Raw genomic sequence first — 27,669 nt, forward strand, 5'->3', positions numbered from 1 at the left:
GTGTGTGTGTGGCTGCTTGTACTTGTCCGGCCTGATTACGATTTATTGTGCCGCAGTTTTTCATGAATATACCCCACTCAGACAGCGTATACTGACTCCAAGCCGACCAGTCCTTGTGTTAGCCCCTTATTGCCGAGCACCAGACAGGGTAACAATATGTACCACCTTTTAACGTATTTTGATATGACGCGGCTCTAGACAGAGCGTGTCTAGATATTTTAAAATATAATTACATTATATAATACAGAAATGTATTGGGTAAATATTAATATACAGCTTCACGCCAGTGTTGCAAGTACATATTTTTTTACCGTTACGTGGAGGAATTTATAAATGAAAATGAAAATTTGTATTTGTTCATTCCATACACAACCGTAACTGGGTGAGTGAGTTAGATAAAATTTAACGTCGCATCTGCAATATTTCAGCCATGTAGCGACTAGTTGATTTGTTATATTTGAAAACCATTATCTGTTTCCATTTAAATAATTAATACATTATTCACAACAATAACACACATTTTGGTACCTCGTGGGTGACATTTTTAATATTCGTAACAAATATTTTATGACATTAATATACGAGTAGATGAACGTGGGAGAGTGAGTGAGTATGGTTTTACGCCGCTTAGAGCAATATTCCAGCAATATCACGGCGGGGGACACCAGAAATGGGCTTCACACATTGCACCCATGTCGGGAATCCAACCCGGGTCTTCGGCGTGACGAGCGAACGCTTTAACCACTAGGCTACCCGACCGCCCCGAACGTGGGAGACCTGTCACAGATTCGCCAATGCTGAATGTGATATAGGTGTAGATAAAAACGTCCGGTATGTTTTTCAAAAGTCAAATGAGTAATTATGGCTATATTAGGGGCTGGTAATATATTATAGAGGGTGTGGGGTGGGTTTGGTTTATGACCCCACCCCATAATAAATTACCAGTTCAAATTTTAAATATTTAAAAATATTGAATGTCATTTTTTCATTCCTCCATATTCCCCTTCTCACACCAACCCCTATGAAAATTACCAGTCAGAATTGAAACACCAATTTAATTGTATATATAGCATGTCGTATTGGTACGAAAAATTCGCATTTTCAAGCATGAACATAACTTTTAGGAGCGACGACAGACTGACATACCAGTATTTCCTGATTCAATGTCGCATATCTAAGCATGAGTCAAAAGGTGTGTCGTTTTACCTGCGAATTACCTATTAGTCAACATTGTCAAACCCATTTTCGCCTCGAACCGCGTGAGTGCTAATCAAGTTTTAAGGAACAGATAGTTTACAGCATGATTATTTGTGAACACGTGTCATTGGCGATTTGATAAAATCACTGATGTTTAGCTTGCAGTGAAAGCACGTGCAGAGCGAATAATTCGTGCGGTAGTAAACTGCTTCTTTGTTCCCGTGTCAGTTTGTTAGCATTCCATTCAGACACATCACCGCGTAGGAGGAACTTGCACTCATCAGTGAACTTTATTTACATTTGAGAATACGAGTTTAATCTTTATTGTAAGTATACTTGATGTGTTATTGTATTGTGCTGTGTTTTGATTAATATCAGTGTACCAATAAATTAATTATCGAATACAAAAGCGAACTTTATTTCGAATATGAAGGAACTACATGTTGTGGCGTAGGTTTTATGAATTCTGAACCACTGTATAGCAGGTGCCCCTGAACTGCGCATGCTCCTAGACACGACGCCATCTTGGAATTTGAATATATTGTGAAAGGGTCGGTAAAACATTGGCGAAGGCTTGACGAGAAGAGCGATATAAGGCTGTTTCGAGACGCTCAGTGGTCCATCTGGGCCCAAATTTCGGTAAGATACAACAGCGAATGCGTCTTGTATGTATTAAGAGCATCGTATTAGCTAATTTAAGGCCGTATGAGCGCTAAAATGCGTCAAAATAAACGATGCCCCGATCTCGTTCGTACTCGTTCGACCGAATCAACCGACTGTCTTACATACATGTAGCGCATGAATTAATTTGCTGTGCTCATGCTTGGTTTTGTTATGCAATACTGGTTGTGTATTGATCATGTAAGAAAAACACATCGTGTATTCGAACAGTTGTATGTGCATATTGCATTTCTGGGGTGGAATTCTGCAAAAAGATCGGGAAAGAAAGATGCAAAATGGCCGACATGACCCTGCCCGGCTCCCGGTTATGGCCGAGCTCAGAATCACTGCAGGAGTGGTCACCCTATTGTCACAAGTAAAATGCAGTTGTCTGAGCCCAGGAACGAACACACATACAAGGTTTTGTGTTGGTACTAAAACAATTCTCAACTCACTATATGTAAACAAGATTATTATCCTCAACAGGAAATGACACTGCCTGAGATCCCAAGAACTATTTTGATTATTCGTTTACACCATTGTTGAATTTAGGGCGAAAAGGCTACTTTTACAAGCTTTGTTAAGTTTGTTGTTGAGAAATCTGAGTTATCAACTTCACATTTGAAAGATGACTTAAGTAATCAAAATAAGATATATATAATCTACACTGTTTGTATTTCACATGAGGTAAATTAGTTTCTCGAAATATTTAGCCAAGATTTCGATAGCAACAAAGTGCTGTGTAACCAATTACTAATCTCCCCTCTTAATAAATAATCCTGGAAATTAGTCCAGTATTATTTGTCAATATTCTTTACTTGAAGTTTGCATTCATGACACATCCAATTACGCAATAATTGAGCAGTGATTATGTTGTTGACAACATTGGTATTTCCCTGATATTTAAACTTTTTGATATGACATTCTTCTAGATCTATATCATTCATATTGTAAAGGAGTCATCAGGGCATTTTTTTATGACGAAGATCAGTCGGTGTACTAGAAAATGAAGCTATGTGAGACCTGGAATCCAAGTTGTCCACAGTTCAGCTGCAGGGATGAGATGATAACTAGAGTTTGATGGAAATAAAGAAGTCCCAAGGCTTTCACTTGTCTCAAACTTGTGAACTCTGATGACGTTGTGTATGTCACAAGTGAGCAGATAAGACAAGCTTTAATTTTATGAACTAAAATAATTAACCCATTTTCTTTTTCTAATATTCACTTTCACAGGCCAGTCATGTTTCTAGCAAGTATGGCAATGCAACAATGTGTGACTTAAGCCACCAGTATTAAGCTTGGTTAATTGTAGTTTACATATTAACGCCATGTAACACAACACTGTCATGTATCTTATTACTGCCATACTACCTGGATCTCATAAATGCACAAAGCATATAGACCCTTTCAAACTGGATAACCATTTGGTAACATAAATCCTTAACCATGGGCTTGCTAGTTCAGCATATTGTTCATGGATAGTGAAAATAATGGTGTTTGTAAGATTATGGTTTTTACCTAAGTAAATAAGTTTTAGCTTGGGTCGTGATAGTCATAAAAGCACAGACGTATCTAGGGCTGTTCCGCCAGGCCGATATTCTACCATGGGAATGTCAGCAAAACTTCCATAAATCATGTTAATGAAGTTCCACTTTATGTGATGGTTTGGTTGAAATGCTTTGTACTTTACTGCGACCAATAGAGATAAAGCATATGTTTAGTGTAATCTTAAAGTACAGTGTTAAAATACATCTGCAATAAAGAAAATAAGAATTTTTAAAAATCCCATTTTGAATTAAATTATACATGTGTTTCTCAATTTCTCTATCAAAATATGTTTCTGAAGAAGACTAGTTATAGACCATAGCCATGTGCATTTTAGGACCCCTAGATAATACACAATGTCTCTCAAGCTTGAGATATTATTGTCCCATTGTTCATCTGGAATATTTTCTTAAATTACAGCCACTGTTCTCACAGGTGAGGGGATAAGTTGACCTGAAAGTGACCATTCAGTCTGAATCTCTGATTATGTCCTGGGGCTACATTACCCGGTGTTTACTAAACCAGGGCACTTGACACCAGCTGGTCAGCATAAGCACTTCCTGTCTGGTAGTCACTTATGACAGTTCATGTATGAGTATCATGGTACCCAAGGGGGGCACGGGTGGCCCAGTCTAAGGCGCCACAATGCGCTGTGCAGAGTTGCGTCCCTTGGGCACACCAGAAACCTATGACTGTGGGTTCGAATCCCGATTATGTTTCTAGGTTTGTCAGCACCATACCTGTGCTCATGGGTTTCACCGAAGTGGTAAACGTCTGAGACCTGCATCACTTCGGGCTTACCTCCCACATTAAGCTGACACGCCGCGATGTAACTGGAATAATGTTAAAAGCAGTGTTAAACCCAACTCACTCATGATACCCAAGGGCATGGGTGTCACCAGCGGTAGAAACTTGACAGTTTTAGTCCACAAGTCCTTAATGATAACATACAGCAAAACCCTTAATACAATGGCACATTTCTACTGGTCCTTAGGATAGTATTTTGATACCATAACTATTGGGCAGTTGGGCAAGGACTACAGGACTTGTGACAATTTCTAATGCTGGTCACTACTCATGCATCGGTTGTGATGTTGATGACTTCAATTTCTTAGCTTTTAGCTCCATATGTTAACACTAAAACATCCAGTGGAAATGATATCAGGTTCAGGTTTGTAGACTAAACCTTTTGGCACTAAACAAGTGTTTTGAATTAAGGCATATCCTGGGGCTGTGACAGTGCATTGTATTTGATTCATAACCTTAATGTGGATCGTTAAAATAAGGGTTATGAAAACCCCTTGACTTTCATGTTTAATTTTGAACACTGAAAAGCAGTTTTTGGTAGGTGATTGGTCCTGATTGTCTGCAATTTGAATTATGAGGGCTGGAATCTGATTGGTCAACAGGATGCCACTGGTGGCGCTACAATTAAGCCCAGAAATTCCCGCCTTTTTCGGCAAGGGTGGAAACTGGTCTGAATGACTGCTACACCTGCCTGTTGAATCAAGAACAACTTCTTGTAGAATGATGGCCCATTTTTCCTGAAAAGCGTGGTGTAATTGCTGCTGATTCTGGTAGACATTGATGTAAAGGTCTGTCCAGCTCGTCCTCAACTGGGTTCATATCCAGAACCTTGACAGCCATGGCAGTATGTTTTGTGTTCTCAGGAAATCATCACAGGCTTGGGTTGGGTGCTGAAAATGGTGCTTGCAGAGCCTAGACTACCTGAGTACGTAAAATCTCGCCATGATAATGATGATATGCACTTTTGTGACGTTGTCATGGGTATGAACAAGATCTGTTCTTCCCCCCCTAAATCAAGTAAATGGCTCCAAAAGATCGGGGCGGTCGGGTAGCCTAGTGGTTAAAGCGTTCGCTCGTCACGCCGAAGACCCGGGTTCAATTCCCGACATGGGTACAATGTGTGAAGCCCATTTCTGGTGTCCCCTGCCGTGATATTGCTGGAATATTGCTAAAAGCGGCATAAAATCTCACTCACTCACTCAGAATGGAGACGGTGAGGTCAAGCTAAAAGCGGCGTAAAACCATATTCATTCACTCACTGCCAAGATCGTTACTGAATCTGTCAACTTCATGTACACAGCATCCAGTCTGACACTTATTCTGTTGTTGATACACACTGATCTATTTCTCTCCTTTGGTGAAAAAAAATACCAACGTCGACCTTCCTGCTCCAATTCTGACAGTAATGGACAGTATACCTGGGACATAGGGACCTGGAGCTATCTAGATGTTGTGGTTATGCAAGGTCCCTTTGATCTTGGATGATCTCAAGTGCCAATATGGTGTCAAGAGGTGGATGAAGTCATGCACTGGGCAACATGTAAATGCATTGCCACTGATGCTTGTGATTTACCAGTTTCAGGTCTACAAATAGTTATTTCTCACAATAATGTTACTGAACAGTCTCATGATGTTAGTCACAGGATTGTATGGTCCAGACTTGATTATTTACAGACCTCTGTCATATAGCTGGAATATTGCTGAGTGCGGCATTGAACAACAATATACTCTTATCAGACAAAACCCCATTTTGTGACACTTTATTAGTAAAAAAGGAAATGTAGATTTTGTTTTCAGTCCTGTTTTAAGAAGCGACTAACGGGGTCGGTTGGTCGGGCTCGCTGACTTGGTTGATGCATGTCATCTGTCCCAATTGCATGGATCAATGCTCATGATGTAAATCACTGGAAACTCTGGTCCAAGCTCGATTATTTACAGACTGTCGTCTTATAGCTGGACTAGTGCTGAGTGCAGCGTTAACAGTTTTGAGTCCAATATGGAATACTTTCCATTCACAAGTTTGAAACTATTTTCAAAGGCCATCTACATGATCTATGCGTTTCTTGCGCAAAGTAGTATAGCAATCTCATTAAAATCAGGTCTAAGTTCTCGCTTCTGAGGACTTCCCATTACGGGTCATGTCAGATTTGAATGAGATTGAGTAGCGTCGATGATCACACATTTTGTAATCCAATATATACTGCTCAAAATTTGTTAAGGACCAAAACATCTATTGCTGGTCCAGAGCAAATGTTGGTAGCTAACAATAGCATCATGGTGATCATAAAGATATTGTGTGTCAAGAAGTGGAGTGCTTGCACTTCCTTATACGGCTGTATGTAGGTCAATGTAGCAGCTGTTGTATCTTGTCAGCATGACATGAATACACGATCATTGTGAGTTTATCACATTGGCATATGTTTAAACGATAAGTTTTAAACCTACATATAAAGTGTTTACTGCAACATTGGAATTAAGGGGACGCTCTTTTGACTGTTGGGACTGCAGTAGATTAGTAATGCTAAAATATTTACATTTGTTCATTCGCTACGCTTGGTAACAGTGTTAGAACCTACATCGAAACGTCGCTCTTAATTGTAATAAAAAAGTTGTTCAACCATAAATTCCTAACCTTACTCGCTACTCCAACTTCTAAATGCCTATCAAAGAAGTGATCTGTACTTTACTTTGTCATAGCAAAGCTCACTTACTAAATGGTAAGCAGCGTTAGAAATTGGCACTAGTGCTGAATAGTTACGGTATCCTAAGGACTAGTAGAAATTTGCCCTTTCTAAGGCTTTTGCTATATGTTATCAAAAGGACTAGTAGCCTAAATATTTTAGCTTCTACTGCTTGTAAGGAGTTTAGGTTAAATTTGACAATCCCTCTTTGATGTCAATTGGAAAGTAAAAGAAAAGATTAACAGTGTTCGAAATTAGACTCGAAAGTCCATTGTCTGTCATAACCCTAATGTTAAAAGGTAAAGATTAAGGGTATCCCTTGATTTCATTTCCATAGAAAACTCAAGGACACCAGGATCCCCCATAGTTTTTAAGACTGGATAAAAGCATGTGCTCTTATGTGATCTCTTGGCCATTTTTGTTTCAATGTACACAGATGTATGGCACAATGGCTGAAAATACTTACGTTTTCACTCAATAGTGTTTAATGTTATTAAAACAAACACTGAAGGTAAGAATCAATATTTTTACTTTGCGATTGTGATCAATCGAAGTAGTTTGTTCATTTCCTGACAGACTGGGCTTCATTCAATCTAAACCTTGCATTATAAAGGTATATTTTATGAAGAGGACAAGAAGGTGCTGTAATTGAAAAGTAATAAGTTGTCTTATGAATGGAACAAATAGTGGGCCTATAGACACAGGGATAAACGTCATTGTCTCTCAGACAAGGCATGGGCATGTTGCCTATAAATTACCAATACCTGTTGAAGAGGTAATTGCCCTTGTTACCACCTATACAAATGTTGGTAGTAGCAGAAGCTCTATTGTTGAGGTGTCTGGCCCCACAGTGTTGTTGGTCACCTCGACTGTCAATAAAGCTGCCACTTGCCACGCCTTTGTCCACCTCGGTTTAATTGGCCGAGATGACCTATGGGTTATATTTAGCATGGCACCTTACAGGTGACCCTTCAACCGTGTCAATTGTCTTCAGGCAGGTGAATGTCAAAATCTGATACAGATAAGGATTAATGTATGTTGATCGCTTTTCCTCGATAAGAAAAAAACAAATTACGCTGTCATCCTAGCCAGTGATTTTAACTATTTATTCTAAAATAATTTTCTTTTTGTTTATGTGCATTTTTCAACAAAAGTTAAAAAAAAGATATAATCCAAAATCAGAGTTTACTTTTTTTAAACAGTGCTTCATTATTTCGAAGGGAACTTGTGTGCACTTGCAGGTTCGTACAAATTAAAATCTGACATCCAGTATATCTTTACTCAAATTTGGCATATGGGATGTTTACACAATCCACAATTACGCCAAATTATATGGAGCAAAAATAACCATGTGTGTTTTTAAATGAAGTTAAGCATGGCTCAACCACTTGGTAATAACAGGCTAATACTGTAGCACTATGAGATCCGTGGAGTGTTATTGTGCCTGCCAAAATGTCAGCCGACACAGATTGGCATATGTCAAACTGCTCCGATGGGAGAGGCCATTATTGGCAGCTGACAGCCATTGCTGTGGGAGTGGGTGAGTTCATTATTTGCTGTGACATGTGTCAAAGCGGCTGGCTTGGTGATATGTTATCAATATTTACAGCACCCAAGCTCATGTGGCTGTAGCCCAGCCAGAGATAAGGATCAGCTCCTTCTCAACAGTTACTCTCCTTCCTTGTTTAATAGTTTCATTCACTGTTCAAGTAGGAACAGTTGACTCTAGTTTTGTGTGTTGGAGGGCAACTGCCCATCAGATTTCCCCTCAGTTGGATTACAGTGGATACCCTGCTGGGAGATAACCATTTTCATTAGGTAGGTCTTATCTGATGTTATCATTTGGAGGAATTTTTGAGAGGACTGTTTTGCTTTCATTGTTTGAAGCTCTCATTTGAGATGCATACATTTAAAAAGTGTTTGTTTTTTTTAAATTTAAGGCTATATAGAATTATTTTAGGTTTTATTGAACAGTGTTCAAAATTAGCATGACAATTGAGGGACTTTGTTATAGCCCTAGTTTTAAAAGGTAATGGTTTTGGTATTCAGATTCAAATACTGTAGACGATGCACATCTCCTAGGACTCGAGACAATTTTGAAAACACGTTAAGTTTAACAATTAATATTTTGAGAATGTTGTTGGAAATTTAGGGAATACTAAGGTTTGCTGCTTTTAATACAGTATTCCCAAATTCATTCCTGTGCTAGATTTCTACCACTGCCAACCCCCCTTACCCCCATATGAAACCTGATTTACAACAGTGACGTTGTGTATAACCAAGTAAAAAGTGCTGGTTGTGATACACCTTATCTGGCAGTGGCAAGGAGGTGATAAGAATCTTCAGTCATTTCTTGACCTGTGTCTAAGTGCCCTCATTTATTGCATTTTAAGACATTGACATCTTAGATTTATTATGTGCTTTGACACGGGAACATTTGCTGACGTCATAGCTACATGATCTTGCATGCTGATCATCATTGCTTAGTCTTAATGTGGGCCACATGTTTGGGGGCTTGTCTGTCTGTGATGCAAGTGTTTTGTTTTTCTCTCAAAATTTGAATTTATTAAAAAAATTGTTAAAATCCTTAATTCTGTAAACATTTAACACTTTGCTAGAAGATTTAATAAGGTAGGGATTAGGTGGGTATTCATTGTCTCTGTTTTGCCACAGGGCCCTTGTGGGATGAAGTGTTTACATGGCCTATAGTAGTGAGGATAATTTTGAATTGCAACGGTCCCTCAACGAGGTGACAGGTGGTTTGCCTCCCAGCTTGTCCTGTCATCCATTGTGAAGGAGTGGGGCCGCTGAAGCGTGGAGAAACACTGGGGGATTATCTTGTCAGGAGGGATAGAGGGAGTGCTCGTTTTACACCCTTGTCCATGGCTATGCTCACTAGGGAGGAAATAGTATTTGAATGCGTCTCTCCGATGGTATCCCAGAGGTGGTCTCTCCTGTACAATTCATAGTGTAAGGTTCAAAGACCTGTCTCACTTATCACAAGTTTGATAATTTTTTTGCTCAATATTTAAATCATGACCATGTTAATTGTTTTGGTATTTCAAAAATATTATTTGTGCATTGACATTGAATTTGTTTATTTTTCTCAAAGTTTTAGAGACAAATGTTTGTCTGACAGTTATGTCATGCGAATACTATTGTTAGAGTGGAAGTGTTGTGCAACCACCGACACACTGGCCTACTCGCTCATGTCATGGCAGAGGGTTAAGGCCCTTGTCAGAATGACGGCTATTCTTGGATAACTATTTGAAAAAGATTCTTTTTGCCAGCGCTCTTTGAGCCTCTGTTCAAATGGCAGATCTTGGTTAGCAAAGTTTTCGAATGTTGAATTATTGGTCTACTAACTACAGAACTTTGGTGGCTGATTTTTCCAAGGTTTTTTCACCAGTGTTTAGCTGCTCTGACAGGTAAATAGTTGTCACATCTGAGAAGCCCTGGTCATCTTTCACTTACAAAAGTACAAAAACAGCTTAGTACGCATTTCATCAGTGACAACCAATGCTAGACATAGTCTGCTTGTTGACTGCCCTGAACAGTAAACCTAAAAAGTCTGAGAGATTATTCTTTTAAGAGGCTTCTGCCAGATATATATCCAAGACAGGTAATGTTGTTTTTTACAAATGGCCATCAAAGCAAATTTCTTTGTATCCAGTTTAATTCCAGTTACAGTTCTTAATTTCTAACAGTGTTTGCAAGTATACAGTTGAGGTTGACTGCGTCTGAACATTTTTATTGAATACACAGGCCTCAAAGTTTAAATTTTTACCAAATAGCCATAGGGCTACAAGTAATTTTTCCAGGTAGCCAGTGGTAAAATTAAAATGTAAGCTATTATTGTAGGTAGCCAAAAGCATTCGAAATTATCTTTGATCAAATAACTATTATTGTATATTAATGGAAACTGTACTTAGTTTTGTTATTTGTGACTCGAACAATGATGCAATTTATGTTAGTTTATTGGATAAGCTGGTATACCTATATAATCTACTATCAACTAAAATAACATACTTATTACATTGATATTTATGTATTTCGCTTCATTGTTGACTTTTGGAGGAATTATTTGCGAGTACAATTAGCAGCAGACATGTTTATTTTAGTGTCTAAATATGTGTAGCAATAGAATTTAGTCCAGATATTTTTCAAGGTAGTCATTTGGCTACCTCTGAATTTTAGACAGTAGACAAATTGAAATTTAGATCGCAACTTTGAAGCCTGATACATCAAACTATTTGTCTGTGTGAATGATGATTTCAAGTGTAATCTGTTGAAGTGCTCAGCGACTGTCGAGTACTTGTAGATGTGTGTGGTAGACGGTATACTGGTGTCTACTCAGACTGATTTGTGGCCTACTTCTCCATGTCGGTGGGAGACATGTCGATGTATCGTGTCACATTGGAATAGAGCTGATCTGACACTGGTGATTGACACTTACCTTGTCACACTCAATAACCTTTTCAGAACACTTGGTTTATCATGTGACTTGCTACTAACTCAAGTACTTGGTAGAATGATCTGGACATATTCCTTGGTCCCTGAGGTGCGGGGCGGTCGGGTAGTCTAGTGGTTAAAGCGTTCGCCCGTCACGCCGAAGACCCGGGTTGATTCCTGACATGGGCACAATGTGTGAAGCCCATTTCTGGTGTCCCCCGCCGTGATATTGCTTGAATATTGCTAAAAGCGGCGTAAAACCAAACTCACTGAGGTGCGGTCGGGTAGCCTAGTGGTTCAAGCGTTTACTCATCGCGAGTAGACCCAGGTTCAACTCACAACATGGGTACAATGTGTGAAGCCCATTTCTTGTGTCCCCCACCATGATTTTGCTGGAAGATTGCTAAAAGCGGCGTGGAACTGTACTCACTCACTTGGTCCCTGATTGTCTCATTAGCTTTGATTCACAGTTTAATCGGATATGTGTACACTATTATGTTATGTTATGAAACTTATTCAAATTGTGACCTGGGATATCTATTACTTAACCTTATATATATATGTAGTAATTCTTTGTAACCTTGGTAACAAAAGCTGAAGTCCTTAGAAGTTTTGGGAATACAGATCCTGAAGGATAACAAGTAACTTTAACTGTAATGGTTTATGCCATGGAAGCCCCTTACTCACTATTAATCATTTACAACTGACATGAAAAACCATGTGAAAACATGCTTCCTAAAATTTAAATACATCACAAGATTATTTATTTACGGCAAGGTCAGACGGGCAACCCTGTACTCACATGAGCTGGGATGTCTTTTATTTAAGATAGGTTAAGTCAGAGACTGTTACATTATTTGTTCAAAGCATAGGTCTAGTAACCTCGGATATTAGTCCATATATTTTGACACTAAATTGTCTTTAAAAGGATGCTGATAGCAAAGTTCAGGCTAGTAGCGTCAACTTTTTGTCAGACGGATGAAAGGAAGTAGTTATTGCTCGTTGCAGCTGAATTTTCTTATTTCTGAACATGGTGTTTTCTGGAATGCGGCATCTTCTTTATTGTGGGAAAGACGCGCTACATTCTCATAAGCTTCTCTTCCAGTTATGGGGTTTATGATGCATGGATTATTGTCATGGTCTTGACGAGATGTTTTATGATTTGGAGAGGACTGTGACATTTTGATGGACAGAATTCAGAGCAGGCTCAGTGATTCATTGCAAAATGACATCTTGATTGACTAGGCTGTGCAAAGAGATGGACTTGTGCAGGTGATGAGAAAAAGGATAATTTATTTCCTGTGACTTTATACAAATCTGGTTCAGTTGGTTCACTGTTACTTGGGCATTATGCGATGTTTTACAATATGAATTTGTCTTTGACAAGTTGTAATTGTTGTTGATAATGTGACAGTTTTGGCATGTTTTCATGGTCATCCAAGTGGAAAACTCTGGCAGATTGACTTTACAAAACATGTTGAGAATATCATGCTATTATTTACGTAGCAATAACACTTATAGCTTTTGAAACCTACATACATTATCTTGTCACCGAGGTCTAGGCATGTCAAGTGATTGTTCAGCCAGATCCTGACATTGTGTACCTATACTGACAGGCTGACAAGGCGAGTCATGTTACTCAACTTAATCGTTTAATTTGAGTATGAATGAGATATATTAGCACTTAATCATGGATATCCCCAGTTCCTCAAACAATCCAGCTTGAGGCAGCTAATACATCTTGTAAACATTATATGTGAGGTCTTGTTGAAATTACCCTGAATATGTTGACTAATTGAACATGCAAGGTTTTAATCCCTGTCAAATGTAGTATCCTATTCAGGAAACTATTTACCATGATTTACAAAATGACTGATTTCCTAATAACTTACGTTTTCTTTCCAGATTTGACCACAAGTGAACAATGAGTAGTTACCAGATGAATGCGTCTGGGGACCCTGCTAGGACCAGTGAGTATACAGTTCCTTTCCTAGTTAGTCTACAGTGAAACCTTGATAGTCTGGACCCTGTTAATTCAGAAATTTACTATTGGGAAGGTCTTTGTCAGTGTTCTCGCTGGCTTTTGAAACTGCCAGTGCTTGTGGACTGGCAACTCCTAAAATTACTAGTTCGTCCCTAATATTTGCCAGTCCCAACTTTCAACAAATGAAGATGCATGAAAAGAAAATTTCTTTCAACATCAGTTTCAGTGCAAAAATGTCTTCTCTGAAGTGACTAAGTTTGATCTATACGTCATTCACACAAACTACAGTATAGATTTCCTCTTCTTTTGTAATTTTTCGAGACAAAGTTGCTACAGATGGATATTTTTATCCTAGAGATAGAAATAGCTGACTTAGATTGAAAAACATACTTACATGAATATCACTGATTTATAAGGTACTTCGTTTGCCAGGACTGGCAGTCACATGGACTACCGGTCCAAGCCTAATTTTACCGGTAAAAAAACGTAATTACCGGTAAATGGGAACACTGTTTGTTTAGGAAGGGCCATTGCTATCAGATACGAGATGCAGACATTTGTTAATCTGAATAATTTGAAAAACAATCTATGCTTTTTCTAAGCTCCGACAAACTCAGTATTAAAGCTTAACAATGTATAAATGAGCAGGATGGTTACGCTATCGGCCACTGATGTGGGGTAGGCTGGGATATATACAGGCGACTTGAAATGAATAGTGCAGACAATAATTCCACACAATATCCTCAGTAGATCCCTATTTACAATGACTAAGTGTAGACATTTTGTTTTTGTTCGATTATACTATTTTAGAAAGGATAGTGGTTAGACAATCAGCGGCTCCCATTCAGTGTCAAGTTACGCCAAACTAAAAGAAAAGGCTGTTTCAGCAACCCTCCCTCCCGACACTGCACAATAACAAATGTTAGAAACAAATGCTGATGCGGCTATTCTGTAACTCAAACGTCTGGTTGTATGGATGAAAAACATTTATTTGCCTACCCAGCATCATACATCTCTTATAAGTGGGTCATTTTCCCTGATAACATTACATAGCCTTGTGCTGGGTGCTAGTTAGAAGAGAGCCTCAAACCTGTTCTACGTAGTGTAAATATGGCTGGCATGAGAATATCTATTGGTCAATTGTCTTGAGGTAGTCAGCTTTGTGCTGTTGCCTCAGTTAATTATAACATAATAGTTCATTACTGAAAACAGTGAACTCAGATTAACAGATCAGTTTAGAGACTAAATCTGGACATTGAGTCGATCATTGATGGTATGTGTGCTGCATGCATAGATTTATTATGTTTTTGTCTTGGCACTTTCTAACTAAATAACAGGGCGGTCGGGTAGCCTAGTGGTTAAAGCGTTCGCTCGTCACGCCGAAGACCCGGGTTCAATTCCCGACATGGGTACAATGTGTGAAGCCCATTTCTGGTGTCCCTCCCAAGATATTGCTGGAATGTTGAAAAAAAGCGGCGTAAAACCATACTCGCTCACACTAACTAAATAACCTACAAACAAAGTGACACAGGGAAACTATTATTTTTATTCAAAACCCATTTACTTTCAATTAACCTGCGTGCAGAAACGCAAGCATTAAATGTATCAGCATGTGTACAAAGGAGCTAATTTCCAAAACACCATTACGAACAAATTTACTTTCAGAGTCAACATGGTCAATACTAGATATTTAGAATAGTAACATATCTAAAACATTATTTCATTGTTTTGTAAATCTTAAAATGTTCACTCGTTTGGGGAAAAACCTGATAGTGAATAGACCAGCTATTAAAAAATGACCCCCAATGAAAAATGTAATAACCCAATTAAAGTAGAAACCTTTACGTAAAAACTCAATTGCTCAAAAATTTATTTGGAGCTCTGAATATGTTACTGGTTTCAACTGTTTGAAACCTTAATTTTCATTTCTTATGACATGCAGTAAAATGCAGTGAGGCTAGAATGTTTATTTATCTGTCAGTGTCACAACAGGTGTAAGTAACAGGACTATGAGTCAGTCACTTTGCTATATCCGAGTTGATTATTTATAAACTGAAGCCTTCTCCCACGACATTAGGAAAGCAAGTGTTTTTATGAAAAACACAGTAACATTTCATGCATGGCTAATTTCAATTTTGAAAAACAAGGAAGGCGTGTAGAAATGTTTGGCACTTGTAAACACCACATACCTTTTGTAATTAGCATACGTTTTTAATGCCCGTTTTTATTTATTTCTAAATGGAAGTTTCGCTTTCAGAAAACTAAGTATAAGGATTCACAACATTTTGCGAGACTTTTCAGCTGATAAAAAACAATGTGCTAACGGCATAGTGAGGTCGGATGGTATATTGTTCAAGTATTGATCATCTAAATATAACAGTTGCCAAGACATGGCAGGATCTATTTTGGAGCAAGGCGTAATCCTAGTAAAATCCCGGACCACGATTTTTCCTTGTCATAGAGCAGTGGTAGCATGTTTAGTATGCTATCTGTAAACATAGCCTAGCGAGTTTCGTGTTGATGCGTGAGCTCGTACCTGCCTGGACAAGGCATATGAAGGGAAGTGTATTCGTCAACAAGGAATTTCTGTGAACCTAGTTAGGTAAATATTGTTAGCTTTCACTAGTTGTTTAATGCTACCATTGACATTTCCTGAACTGTTCTTTTTGACACAGATTTTGAATTCCTTTTTGGAGGGGGAGGGGTAGTGTTTTGGAAAAAAAAGAAGTTTTATAAACCAGTCCCTGCTGTGAAAATACACAAGCTGAGGTATGCAGATTTAAATTAATTTGTGTCTACTGTCAAGGAATATTGATTTGTTTGCAGATTCAGTCTTAGTGAATTGTGTATTTTGTAGGTATTAAAGATTTCAATAAGAACTGTTTGATGTAGCGGAAATTTAGTTCGTTAGTCAGTTATAACTGAAATAATTTGTAAACGTGAGATGTAGGGGGCCCATTGTAAAACACTAAATAGTGGTAACAAGTTGTTCGTGTTAGCAGCACAGTTGGGATTTTCAAGGTGTTTCCTTCTGTCTTGAAAGTGGCATATTGTTTACTTAATGCTTGTATGAAAAATTATTCTGAGTGGTATGTATTAACATGTGACATTTCCAGTATTTTAGCTTGGCTTAATGGACCAAAAGCAATTTTACAAGATGGTGGGGGGTCTTAAAAGTGGTTATATTGCAAACTGCTGCCGTAGATTTTGGTGTTACAATGTGGATGATGTATGGGAGCTGAGCTGACAGAAAAAAGATTGTACTGTCCAGGTTTCAATGGCTATATGGAGAATATATAGACGATGTAATTGTCTTTTTAAGATATTTCATTGAATGGTGCAGCCACAAGTGAAAATGTCAACTTTGCAGGCCATGAGATGAAATATAACATGTTATTTCACAAGATAAAGACAGTGTTATATTTGTTTTCTTTCATGGTGTGACCCTCAAAACCATGGTGTCATTGAGGTAGACTGAAAGTAGTTCCGGCATAAGTTGTCACTTCTCTAAATGAAATAAATTTTATAGATAAATATTGCATTTTACACAATGTTCATAGTATGATCATTGTTCATAGCATGACAGGCCAATTAATGACTGTTTTGTATTTTAGTTGGTCCTAGCAGCGGTAACTACATGGATTTGTCCGACATGCCAATGGAGAACAAGCAACAACAGACCATGATGTGGCAGCAGAACCAGTACATGACAGATTCTGGCATCCACTCAGGTGCAACCACACAGGTGAGAATATGCTAGAAACCTGTTTTATGATTTTCAGCAATGTTTGACTTTCTAATTTCCAAATTTGAAAAATATTTTTGGCCACTTTTCTATTACCATTGGTTAATATCCTAAAAATGAACAGATCTGAAACCTTGATACTTGAAGATAATTCTTCTTTTTTACTGCCTCTGCCCTTAACAGATAAAAAGCAAAGACAGTTTGCTTTTTGATAATGATCTATTTTGATATAAGCAGGGGTGAGAATCTTCTGAGAATTTTATTGACCATAAATTTGTTAAAATCTGATGGCTTCACCCATCAACACCTCCAATTTACTGACCACGCTCCATTGCAAAGACGGTTCGACGGAAAAGGAAAATACCCATTGTCATCCCTGTATTAGTTCTAAGCCAGTTCCCTGGTAAATATGTGACGTGTGAACAAAACCAAATCTGTACAGTATCAGTCCCACATTAAGATAGGCGTGTCAATAAGCTTATTATACCTGGCATGTTGGAACCAAATGGAATCAATGCTGGGAATGTTGAGACAATGCAAGGTGTGTTGTGGTGTTGCAGGCCCCCTCCATCAGCAGCAAGACTGGCCCCGGGGAAGAAATAGAGGATGAGAACATGGATCCATCCAAGATGATGTTTGACTGGGGGCCAGGCAACTTCAGCGACGGCTATGGCCAGGAACAGGTGGATGGTACGTGAAATCATTAAGTCAATGATGTCATTTAATTGCTTTAATAGTGGAGAGATTAAAGAAACGTCAGCTAATCTTAATTTATTTATTCATATTCATTTAAGTATAAATTACAATTGATGACAAAAATGTCGACTCCAGAATAGAAATGTAGTGACATGATCCTAATACAGATACATCAATAAATCTGATAAAAAAATAACGTTGATGCCTTTTTTCTCAGATATCAACCAGCAGTTGAATCAAACCCGCTCCCAACGAGTGCGAGCAGCCATGTTCCCAGAGACGCTGCCTGCTGGTGTCCAGATCCCCTCCACACAAATACACCCTGACCAGCCCACAGCAGTTCAGAGGCTCAGCGAACCATCGCAGATGCTGAAACACGCTGTTGTCAATCTCATCAACTACCAGGTACTTAGTCTTGCCTCACTTGTGGAATCAATCACTGGATTATCTGGATAACTTATGGACCACTTATTGCAGACTTAAACAACATGCACAAACATCTGAATAGGCCAATGGTTACTATGTTGGCTTATCAGCCCAGGTTTGATTCCTTACAGATACAGGATGTGATGTCCATATTTCTTAAGGTCCATGTGTTTCCTTAATGGAGATTTTCTTTAGGCAAAAATCACCAACATTTGTAAGCTTATACACTTCAAGCTTGTAACTTACCCATGAAGATCCGGTTAGAATAGGTCTTCATCAAACCATGCTTGCTGTAAAATGTGACTATGCTTTTCGTAAGAAGCGATTAATCGGGTGGTCAGACTCGCTGACTTGGTTGATGCATGTGTATCGTATCCCAATTGCGTGGATCAATGCTCATCACATCAATCACTGGCTTGTCTGGTCCAGACTCGATTATTTTCAGATCACTGTCATATAGCTGGAATATTGCGGCGTTAATAAACAAGTAAACAGTTTTCTATCTTTAAACTTAGTTTCTTCTAGAAAGTAGCCTTTATCAATGTTAAAATAAATAAAATGATATAATTAATTTGGTTTCATTTGAAACAGATTAATACATACTGTTTGTTGTTTAGGATGATGCTGATCTGGCAACAAGGGCCATCCCCGAGCTGATCAAACTGCTGAATGACGAGGACCAAGTGGTGGTGAGCCAAGCAGCGATGATGGTACACCAGCTGTCAAAGAAAGAGGCCAGTCGCCACGCCATCATGAATTCCCCCCAAATGGTTGCTGCTCTCGTGCGTGCCATGAACAACACAGACGACCTGGAGACCACTCGCTGTGCCGCCGGAACCCTGCACAACTTGTCACATCATAGACAGGGTCTCCTGGCCATATTCAAATCTGGAGGAATACCAGCTCTTGTCAAACTCCTCAGGTACGAGGAAAGCTCCAACCAATCTTTCAAACAATTTCAGAAAGGAGGAAGGAAAACTGTTGACTTAATTGCATGCAAGAATTGTCATTTTCAATGTTTAACATTTCAGTCATAACTAACTAATAACTACGATATTGTGTATAATCAGTACAAAAAAATGTTAAGCCGTGACGGTAATATTAATGAAATGTGTATTCCTTAACTTTCTTTTATTCAGTCGTACATACTGATTTTCCTTCAATATACCTAATATAAATTACCCAGAAAAGGATCTTGTCAAATATATGCCAGGAATTTGGTAGCTACTATTTCAGCTTGTATACCAACTGCAAAATAACCTGAAAATATGATTATGGAGGTCAGTATTTAGTTCCGTGCATTTGATTTGAGTAGGAAGTCACTTATAAGCATAGTTTATATCAGGGACGGTCGGGTAGCCTAGTGGTTAAGCGTTCGCTCGTCATGCCGATGACATGGGTTCGATTCCTGACATGGGTACAATGTGTGAAGCCCATTTCTGTTGTCCCCTGCCGTGATATTGCTAAAAGCGGCTTAAACCATACTCACTCACTTAGTTTATATCATGAGTGTCTGTTTCCAGTTCACCAGTGGAGTCAGTCCTGTTCTATGCAATCACCACACTGCACAACCTCCTGCTCCATCAAGAGGGGTCCAAGATGGCCGTGCGCCTGGCGGGAGGCTTACAGAAGATGGTTGCACTCCTACAAAGAAACAACAATGTCAAGTTCCTCGCTATCACCACCGACTGTCTGCAGATCCTTGCCTATGGAAACCAGGAAAGCAAAGTGAGTGTTTTAGGATTCAACATCTATTTGAGAACATGACATGACACGAACAAGCTGGGTCTTATTGGAACATGATTTAGACTTGTGAATACCCTACCTCTGTTATTGCCAATTTCCTGTATTTTGGCCGTCATACTAGAAAAATGTTCAGATATTTTCAACAGAAGTCCCCTTCACTATCAACTATCCATAATTAGTTGTGCCACTAAATAGTTCCCATTCCCAAACCTCTTATGCATGTGCCAGGCAGGAAAGCTCACTCCTTTCCCATGTTGTCAAAATCAGTCGTCCATACACTAATAACAATTTCAGGTTCATAGTAGTATTACTATTGTCTAGACTTAGAAAACCGGGGCGGTCGGATAGCCTAGGGGTTAAAGTGTTCGCTCGTCATGCAGAAGACCCGGGTTCGATTCCTGACATGGGTAGAATTTGTGAAGTCCATTTGTGGTGTCCCCGACGTGATGTTGCTGGAATATTGTTTAAAAAAGGGCGTAAAATCAAATTCACTCACTTAGAAAACCAGGTATCAAACTTGATTTTCTAACTCCATCACAATGCCCGTCTTCAGTACAGATAATTGGAGGAACTTGCATGTAGTATACTCCACAACAGGTCCGAGCGTGTCCCTTCCAGGGGGTACAGGCGGCCCAGTCGTCTTAGGCGCCGCAATTTGCTGTGCAGATTTGTCCCTTGGGCACGCCAGAAACCTATGATTGTGGGTTCGAATTCCGGTTTGCCCCAATTATGTTTCTAGGTTTGTCAGCACCATACCCGTGCTCGTGGGTTTCACCGGAGTGCTAAACGTCTGAAACCTGCATCACTTGGGGCTTTCCTCCCACATCAAGCTGACATGCCGCGATATAAATGGAAACCCAACTTGCTCACCACTGTCCCTTCCAGATAATACTGCTTGTTGTGTTTGGCTAACTCATGGAATTCTCATCTGCAGCTGATCATCCTAGCCAGTGGAGGACCCGGAGAGCTGGTCCGTATCATGAAATCCTACACATATGAAAAACTGTTGTGGACAACATCTCGTGTTCTGAAGGTGCTATCGGTCTGCTCCAGCAACAAGCCAGCCATTGTAGAAGCAGGTATGTAGCCTACCTATGAGCGCTATTGTCAGTTCAGTGTCTTGGGAGTTTTAACCGTCAAGATAGATATTTCAGAAAAAGCTCCTCGAAATTTAGATGTATGATGCCTGGTCTTCTTGCTTAAAGTTGTATCTTTCTGTTGTTTCAGTAGATTGTTGTCTTAGTTTGCAGCCCCAATTATGTTTCTAGATTTGTCAGCGCCATACCCGTGCTCGTGGATTTCACTTAAGTGGTCAAAGTCTGAGACCTGCATCACTTCGGGCTTTCCGCCCACATTAAGCTGACACACCGTGATATAACTGGAATACTGTAAAATCTGCATTAAACCCACTTAGTTTATGGACTTCAATGGTAAACATGGCAAAGACATTTTGAGAGTAAGATGAAGCTTTAAGATGATAATGGTAATTACTGTAAATATTGATCTGTATTTCCCATCTGCAGGAGGAATGGCAAGCCTGGCTATGCACCTTGGTCATCAGAGTCAGAGGCTGGTCCAGAACTGTCTGTGGACACTCAGAAACTTGTCTGATGCTGCAACAAGAATTGTAAGTGTCACATGCTACATGAAGCAGAAATTTACCCATTGAACCCTTCTCACTTGTTCCATCTTCCTGCAATAGCTGCAATATTGCTGATGCGGTGTTCAGCAATAATCTCTGTTCAGCCATACTGACAGTGTCGTCCATTTCAGTCTTTTCATTTCCATGTATTGCGACCAAGAAACCGACCCGTGAAGATCCGTGGTAGAATAGGTCTTCAGCAACCCATGCTTGCCGTAAAAGACTATTCTTGTTGTAAGTGGTGACTAACAGGATCGGGTGGTCAGACTTGTTGACTTGGTTGATGCATGCCATCGTATCCCAATTGCGTGGATCGATGCTCAGGGTATCAGTCACCGAGTTGTCTGGTCCAAACATGATTACTTGCAGACTGCCAACATATAGCTGGAATATTGCTGAGTGTGGCATTAAAAAACAAACATTTCTATGTATTGCTACTCGAAAACTGCTTGCTTCTTCATGAAGTAGCAAGCCAGTGCCATGAGAATTATCAGCTTAACATCATGTTACTTAATAGATTTTTAGCTTCTTTATCCTTCACTGTGCCGGAGTTTCATGATTTCATGTTGATTTCATCCATCCAGGATGCAGTTGAAGGCCTCCTCCAGATGTTGGTCCAACTCCTAACATCCAACGACATCAATGTAGTCACCTGTGCCGCAGGTATTCTGTCCAACTTGACCTGCAACAACCAGAGGAACAAAGTGATGGTATGCCAGGTTGGCGGAATCGAGGCGCTAGTACGGACCATCATGCAGGCCGGAGACCGAGAGGAAATCACCGAACCAGCTGTGAGTAGCAAGTCCATGATTACCTTCCCTTGATTTTCTCAAGACTTTTTTCACAATTCCGTCTTTTTGGAAACATATCTATGTACTGAAAAACCGGGACCCTATTAAAAAAAATTCACAATTGGTGAACCGCCTCCGTGGTCTAGTGGGAGAGCGGAAGGTCCGGGGTTCGATCCCCAACCGCGTCATACCAAGACGTTAAAAGATGGTACTTGTTGTTACCCTGTCTGGCTTTCGGCATTAAGGGGCTAAAACAAGGACTGGTCGGCTGGGAGTCAGTATACTGTGTCTGACTGGGGTATTCATGTTAAACTGCGGCATGGTATCTGTGGGCTAGCACTATAAATCGGCATCAGTCCGGACTAGTACAAGCAGCCACACAAAAACACACACGTACATGCACGTCGCTATATAAGTGCAATTATCTTGGACGTGACGTTAAACCCCATCTCACCTCACAATCGGTGAATTAGATGCCTGTGCTATGTTGGAAGTTGAAACTGTAGGGTGCAGCGAGTGAAGCACATTCTTTGTTCCTGTACAGCTACCCTATGGTTGCAAGTTGCAAGTTGGAGAAAGCTTAGCATGCAAACCCATTCTTTATTTTCCCCGGCTGCTATTAAAATAATGAAAACATCGCCATCAGCATACCTTTTGATGCAAACGTCCATCCATATATGTTTATGCAAACATCCAATAAGTTATTCCTTATTTCTTTCCTAGGTGTGTGCTCTACGCCACTTGACAGCCCGTCACCCAGAAGCAGAAATGGCCCAGAATGCTGTGCGCCTCCACTACGGCCTTCCAGTGCTAGTCAAGCTCCTTCACCCACCAAGTCGCTGGCCCCTCATCAAGGCTGTTGTTGGTCTGATCCGTAACCTCGCCCTGTGCCCTGCAAACCACGCCCCACTCCGGGAACACGGTGCTCTACCCCGCATCGTACAACTCCTCATCAGAGCACACCAGGACACTCAAAGGGTAAGTTGCCATGTGCTTTGTAAGATATTCAAGTTTTCGTTTGGTCGGAACATCACAGCTAATAATACATGGCAGGTCAAACAATGCTCCCTTCAACAGAGTTTATGAATAGATGCCGACATTGATGTGGTACAATAATTATACAGTGTAATGTTATTCAGGGTTTTTGTGCAAAGCAATTCATGTGTATTTTTACACAAGCACCCGGGTCAGTGGTTTATTTTGCATATGTTACAAATTTGCTTCTGAATAATTTCTAGTAATCTCATTGTAAACATGCCTACTTATTTCTGTTAAGCATTAACTTTATTCATGTGATTGAGAACATAAATGCTGTTTTCTTTTTTAAAATTTGTAAAAATATTTATCACTTATTTAGTGTCTTACTAAGAGCAAAAGTTTCAGATGCCTTGTTTTTGTTGCAGAGAGCCTCCATCAGTTCCAATAATGGCGGTTCCAGCTATGTCGATGGTGTCAGAATGGAGGAGATCGTTGAGGGAACAGTTGGGGCACTTCACATCCTCGCCCGCGAGGCTCACAACAGAGCAGTCATCAGAGGCCTGAATTGTATCCCACTTTTCGTTCAGGTACTTAGACTTTATCAGAAATTATTTACAATAGAAATTATTACCGACATGTCATTGCAGAAGTGCTTAAGGTTCGATTTGCTTTTGTTCCTCGTATTCCAAAGCACATTCTTTTTTGAGAATAAATGTCCTGGAAGCTACTGCAAGTGCTGAGTGTCTGAAATGTTTTTAGTCCAGTGTCATGACTTGGGATGTTGTCATATATCATATCAATAAAATTTGAAATTCACTGCCACAAATTATTACCACGTTTTTTATGAACAGTGAGAAGGCTGATTTCAATTTTGGACATTTAATGGATCAACCTGTTCAATTTAGCACTAAACTAATTCTAGGTCTACAAAGGTCATTTTCATAGAGCAATAATTTTGTTATTAATGGCTATGTCGATATGTTGGTACTGACACAACCCTGCTCGTGCCAGCCCCTGTGGGCCAACTGTCCTGTGTTATGCATGATGCTGTAAACGCAGACTAAGTTCAGCTGGTTGTGTGGTTGCAGCTGCTGTATTCCCCCGTTGAGAACATCCAGAGAGTGGCAGCGGGCGTGCTGTGCGAGCTGGCCGCTGACAAGGAGGGAGCCGAGATGATCGAACAAGAGGGCGCCACTGCCCCCCTCACCGAGCTGCTACACTCACGGAATGAGGGTGTTGGTAAGTGGTAATGTGTACATATTCAAAACAATAAGATGCATCAGTATAGAAATTCATTTATGTCCACTGGATTCAGCCTAGCACAGTAGATGGGGGGCATGGGTGGCCCAGTCGTCTAAGGCGCCTCGATTCGCTGTGCAGAGTTGCGTGCCCTGGGCACGCCAGTAACCTATGATTGTGGGTTCGAATCCCGGTTCGCCCCGATTATGTTTCTAGGTTTGTCAGCCCCATACCTAAGTCAGGCTCACTGACTTGGTTGATTCATGCCATCGTATCCAAATTGCGTGGCTCGATGCTCATGATATCACTGGACTGTGGTCCAGACTGTATTATTTACAGACCGCCTTCCTTTAGCTGTAATATTGCTGATTGCGGCATTAAACAACAAACGAATAAACACAACTTGTGAGATTTAAATGTTGCTGACGTACATATTTCCTCTGCAGCAACCTATGCCGCTGCTGTGCTGTTCCGCATGTCTGAAGATAAGCCCCAGGACTACAAGAAGAGACTGTCCATGGAACTGACCAGCTCCCTGTACAGAGGAGACCAGAACATCCCTTGGTCAGAGGTAGGTCCTTGGAACATGCGTCATAGTTTTGAGTCTGAATAAGTCGAAGGTGACTCGCAATGGTTGTGGAAAGGACACTTGCATGTTGTCGCTGTTTTCAGTTTTTCCATTAAATGAAACTTTAATTATCTAATGGTAAAATGTAAAGAAATCCATTTGAGATCAATCAACATTTACCAGAAATATGATTGCCCCATAATTTGTTTGCCAAATTTGTATTCCGCAACTCATTTTGGAGAAGTGGTTTATGTGTAATAGCTTTCATAAAAAACAGCTAGTTCCTCCAGGTTTTTTCATTCATCTATGATTAGGGGCGGTCGGGTAGCCTGGTGGTTAAAGCGTTCGCTCGTCACGCCGAAGACCCGGGTTCGATTCCCGACATGGGCACAATGTGTGAAGCCCATTTCTGGTGTCCCCCGCCGTGATAATGCTGGAATATTGCTAAAAGCGGCGTAAAACCATACTCACTCACTCACTCATCTATGATTAATGGACTTGGGGCCATATCTATGCCTGCTCGAGCGTTTTAATTGTGTTTTGTGGTAAAACCATTTTGGTCTACCAGCCATCTGGGGACTTAAGGAATTGAGCTTGTGAGATACGAAGTGAAGATGCCTCGCTAACATGTCTGTTTACTTCAGCCCCCAGGGTTCAATGTCGGGATGAACCTGCCCCCGGAGGGTACCAGTGACACGTTGTATGCCCCTCCCCATCATGGAAGTCAAGGAAGTATGTACAGTGGTAGCCAACATGACATGGATCGAGGACAATCAGGTATAGACACTAACCTTATCTCAGACAAGACATCGTGTAAAGTTACAAGATTTAATTTCCCACAGACTAGTATCAATACATCTATAACAAATGTTAGGTTTGGGATGACAATTGTTTAAGATAAAGTACATATTCTAGTCCCATCTGGGGTTTGAACCCACTCAGGGTGAGGCACCCAATCATGGTTTTCATGGATGTTTCAGGGCAATTTTAAACAATTAGTAGAGGGGATTCATAAAGGCATTGTGTATTCAATATAACTAATAGTTCAGGCATTGCCAAAGTAAACAATATTGAATGAAATATATAGCAATGTAATTGTTCAGGAATAACAATTTAGTATGATTTAATTGAGAGCATGAAAATATTCAGATATGTACAATTGCATTATTGGACCTGATATCCAGATATTTCTTAAATTAAAAGGCTTCAACTGAAATCTGCACATTTGAACCAAGGAACGAATTTCTTCCAGATTATGAAGGACAAGTCCCAATAAATTCAATGCAAGGCCTAGAAATCGGCAGCCACCACGGTAGTGGCTATGGCCACATGGACAATTTGCCCGATCTGGGCCCTGGATCAGGAGATCTTAATTTCGAAACTCTCGACTCCAGTCTCCCCCAACAGCCCCAAGGAGGGGATAATCAAGGCATGGCCTGGTTCGATACCGACCTTTGAACTCTGAACTCTGAACAGAACAGTGGTAAAGACACTTAATCAACAGTCGGATTGACTGACTTGAGAAGGAAGTGGATCTGTACAAGCTAGTGCAAACTGTTAGGATCGAGTCACAAGGATACAGCTAGCTGTGTCAAATACTGACAGTGGACTGACAGGGTTTGGTTGGAGCAGCCTTCAAGCATATCAGTGACTACTTGACTGAAAAAAAAAATCTATTTATGCTATTTACAGAAGCAAGACTTAATGTCTAAGGTGTTTTCTGTTGGCTATGTGTATGATTCTCAATGTAAACCTTGTACTTTGTCAGTTTTTGAAATGTTAATCCGAATTTTATAATGGCAGGACCAGTAATGTATATAGTTTCATTATTTCATTCCTTTCAGAACAAGTTTTGGAGAGGTAGTCCTTTTTCAACACATTAACACTACATTGGCACTGTCACTTCTGAGATGTCATTCTGCAGCTGTATTGAAGGAATACAAAAAATGCCATGTGACGCTTCCGTTTTACATGCGTTTTTCTGATTATCAATCAAAATTTTATTTTGTTGAACGAGTTTATTTTAACTACAAATATATATATTTATGACCAAGAAATGTAGTAGGATGTTATTTTAGTCAGAAGTATCTGGTGAATAACTGCTTCTTTGGCGTGAGCAAAATTTCTTCTATCATTACTAAGGGTTGTGAAATTTTAAAAGTTTTTTTTACATAAACCACTCATCTATCATGCATTCACTCTTTCCCCCCATCTTTTATCTATATATTATCTATGAACATGTTTTACATGATGAATATTTGTGAAGAGATTTTTTTTTTCAAAGTATATAGTATTTGCATTTAATAGAGGCAATTTTGATAGATTTTCATTTTTTGACGTTAATTAGTATACCATCAACCTAGTGATTCATTCATGCCACTTTTTTGTAACGCTCTTAGCCAAATGTAGTTGTAGCTGACTGTTTTAGTACCTCTGTGCATGACGACAATAAAAAAGATGGTGTTTTATATATACTGTTGACCCTGTTGTTTGTCAAGTCGGGCCTTGCAAG

General features: G+C 39.8%; 1 protein-coding gene across 3 annotated transcripts; it reads left to right on the forward strand.

Annotated features, from left to right (window-relative positions):
• The first annotated feature begins 1,458 nt into the window (after nt 1–1,458).
• Nucleotides 1,459–27,629, forward strand: LOC124110990 (catenin beta-like). 3 transcript variants are annotated; one of them, XM_046470518.2, is made up of 16 exons: nt 1,459–1,523; nt 13,248–13,312; nt 16,941–17,071; nt 17,632–17,761; nt 17,985–18,172; nt 18,811–19,115; nt 19,717–19,921; nt 20,874–21,018; nt 21,463–21,566; nt 22,166–22,372; nt 23,096–23,350; nt 23,776–23,937; nt 24,439–24,589; nt 25,036–25,160; nt 25,802–25,934; nt 26,410–27,629. In XM_046470518.2, the coding sequence occupies exons 2-16, from the start codon at nt 13,267–13,269 to the stop codon at nt 26,613–26,615; spliced, it is 2,493 nt and encodes an 830-aa protein (XP_046326474.1). In that variant the 5' UTR covers nt 1,459–1,523; nt 13,248–13,266; the 3' UTR covers nt 26,616–27,629. The 3 variants fall into 3 exon arrangements, with proteins under 3 accessions (XP_046326474.1, XP_046326477.1, XP_046326473.1); XM_046470521.2 differs by lacking the exon at nt 1,459–1,523 and adding an exon at nt 1,681–1,836 and having other exon boundaries at nt 26,361–27,629; XM_046470517.2 differs by lacking the exon at nt 1,459–1,523 and adding an exon at nt 1,681–1,836.
• The last annotated feature ends 40 nt before the right edge of the window (nt 27,630–27,669 follow it).

The sequence above is a fragment of the Haliotis rufescens genome, unplaced genomic scaffold, assembly GCF_023055435.1.
Source record: "Haliotis rufescens isolate VD_foot unplaced genomic scaffold, xgHalRufe1.0.p SCAF_4, whole genome shotgun sequence".
Taxonomy (NCBI): domain Eukaryota; kingdom Metazoa; phylum Mollusca; class Gastropoda; order Lepetellida; family Haliotidae; genus Haliotis; species Haliotis rufescens.